This window comes from Henckelia pumila, chromosome 3 (genome assembly GCF_033568475.1).
Source record: "Henckelia pumila isolate YLH828 chromosome 3, ASM3356847v2, whole genome shotgun sequence".
NCBI classification, from domain to species: Eukaryota; Viridiplantae; Streptophyta; class Magnoliopsida; order Lamiales; family Gesneriaceae; genus Henckelia; species Henckelia pumila.
In genome coordinates, this window is record NC_133122.1 from 29,764,924 (window position 1) to 29,767,621 (window position 2,698).

General features: G+C 38.2%; 1 protein-coding gene across 1 annotated transcript; it reads left to right on the plus strand.

Moving 5' to 3' along the window:
- Positions 1–1,025: 1,025 nt before the first annotated feature.
- Positions 1,026–2,698, plus strand: LOC140892179 (uncharacterized). Its single transcript, XM_073300947.1, has one exon. It carries the CDS (start codon positions 1,184–1,186, stop codon positions 2,411–2,413), a length of 1,230 nt encoding a protein of 409 aa, XP_073157048.1. The 5' UTR covers positions 1,026–1,183; the 3' UTR covers positions 2,414–2,698.

Genomic DNA, 2,698 nt, shown 5'->3' on the forward strand with positions numbered 1-2,698 from the left:
AAAAATTTTACAAAGTAGAAATCATATTGTAATTATTGATAAATACAAATAAATTAATTATTTTAAACTTTTAGCCTTGTTAATATATTATTGTATGTATAGATTATAATATAATTTTAATTTTCATTTAGGCTTGAGGATTGTATTCTAATATATAGCATAAATAAATCTTCTATAAAATATATAACTCATAAATATTAAATAAATAATATATATATATTTAAAATTATGTATATATATTGAATTTCATATTATATCTCTTGAGAGCTTGATGCTAGATGAATTATAAGTTGTTGATCTACTCATTCTCTTTGGGACGAATCTAAACCTGATCAAACGAGTAGCAAAACAGGAGTTTAGTTCAATCTACCTTAAGAGTATTATCCTAATAGGAGATCTAACAACTCATTATTTGTTATGTCAACCCTATAATATTAATTATGCATATGTGTTGAGATGTGAACTTTTTGATGAATGATTTGGATATTACTCATATGGTAGTATCTCATTAACCAAAAACAGGTTTGGACTCGATCAACCGGGAATTTAGGGAAGGTAACATGGCTTAGTAAGGCAGCCCGAACCTGCCTCCGTACATGTATTTTAAAATAAAAATAATTTGTTTGTTTAATATTCGACTTAAAAATAACTAAAAATTGGAAATGTATTTTTAAATTTTTGCGTTTAAGATCATACTAATAATTTGTTTGTTTAATATTCGACTTAAAAATAACTAAAAATTGGAAATGTATTTTTAAATTTTTGCGTTTAAGATCATACTAAGCTAATTTAAACTTGAAAAATTTAAAACTTGACATAGACGCTCCTACCCACCTCACGATTACCTTGAATACAAGTGTGAAAGCTATGGACCATAATAAAATCACAAATTTAGCAATATAGTAAGTAGTAATGGTGAAGTAACCCATTCTTTCAAAAAAAAAAAAAAAAAAATGGTGAAGTAACCCACTCCAATTCATGTACGTAAAGAGTCTTGGTTTGTTTTTGTCATCTGTGTCCCTTTTAAGGCTCAAACATTGAAAGGCTTATAAACAGTAAAATTGAATTCAGAACCCATTAATCCCCACCAGTTTTTGTCATCAATGCGGCTACCTAATCCGTATATCCTCTCAGCAAATCCCATCAAAATAGCAAAAACTTTTACATTTCACCATTGAAGCACATGGAGACTAGCTGGCTTCTTGCACTTATCCTCCCAATTATTGTTACAGAAGCTGCACAAGCACTTATTGTTGGCGGAGGGGTCGGCATTGGAGTCGGCGGCGGCATAGGCGGCGGCGGCGGAGGTGTGTGGATTGGCGGAGGTGTAAACCCCCCGGGCAACGACCCTTCAGCTTCGCAGCTGGGCAGAGCTTACACTGCGCTGCAGACATGGAAGTCTGCCATTACAGAGGATCCCAAGGGGATACTGGGTTCTTGGCTTGGCCCGAATGTGTGCTCTTACAAGGGGGTTTTCTGCTCGGAGACTCGGGATTTCATGGGGAATCCCGCGGGCAAAGTGGTGGCCGCCATTGATCTTAACCACGCTAATCTTCAAGGTTTTCTGGTTAAAGAACTGTCTTTTCTCACAGATTTGTCTCTTCTCCATCTCAACAGCAACAGGTTCACTGGGACTGTGCCTTCATCTTTCAGGGAGTTGGAATCCTTGACTGAATTAGACCTCAGCAACAACAGATTTTCAGGCCCTTTTCCCATCACAACTCTCTACATTCCAAATCTGCTCTATTTGGACCTCAGATTCAACTCATTCTCAGGCCCCATTCCAGAGGATCTGTTCAACACCAAACTCGATGCAATCTTCCTAAACAACAACCAATTCTACGGCGAAATCCCTGAAAATCTTGGCAACTCTCCGGCTTCTGTGATTAACTTAGCAAACAACAGGTTCACAGGCTCAATCCCTTTCAGTTTGAGCTACATGGGGATAAAGGAAATCTTGCTCCTCAACAACCAACTCACAGGCTGCATACCAGAAGGAGTTGGCTTGTGGACTGATTTGCAAGTTTTAGATGTGAGTTCCAACACATTAACAGGGCATTTACCCGATTCTTTATCTTGTCTGAGTGAAATCGAGGTCCTCAACTTTGGCAACAACAAATTATCGGGCACTTTACCAGATTTAGTCTGTTCTTTAAGGACCCTCTTGAATCTAACACTTTCAGCTAATTTCTTTTCCGGGTTCAGCCAAGATTGTGACAAATTGTCCTACAGAAACGTGGGATTCGACTTCTCTTTCAACTGTATCCCCGGGAGAGAACTCCAGAGGCCTGGGCAAGATTGTTCGGCGGTCCACGGAGGTGGATTGAGCTGTCTTAGGATCCCTTCACCGAAGCCTCTCGTTTGTGGGACATTGGTGGAAGCACTGATGAACAGTGCACTTTCCACTCCATGATCTGTCAACAATTAATGTCTTTTTTTTTTGGGTTTTATTGCACAGGTTAGTGTTGGTTGTCTCTCATTAACTCGAGGATGTCATGATTTCAGATCCCATGGATTCTGGTGAAGAAATGAATTGATTTGTGCTGTGGAGTCCCCAAATTTGTATTTGGCCCTTTTGTAAACAGTTTCTTGAAATATATACAAACTATGGCCGTTGCTACACATTTTGGTCTGGGTTGGGGGGGACTTTTTGGGGTAGGAGATTTTTGGCACTGTAAGGTTTGAATTCATCATATTC

Excerpts from the sequence above, each read along its gene's own strand:
- LOC140892179 (XM_073300947.1), top strand. The coding sequence starts at position 1,184 with ATGGAGACTAGCTGGCTTCTTGCACTTATCCTCCCAATTATTGTTACA.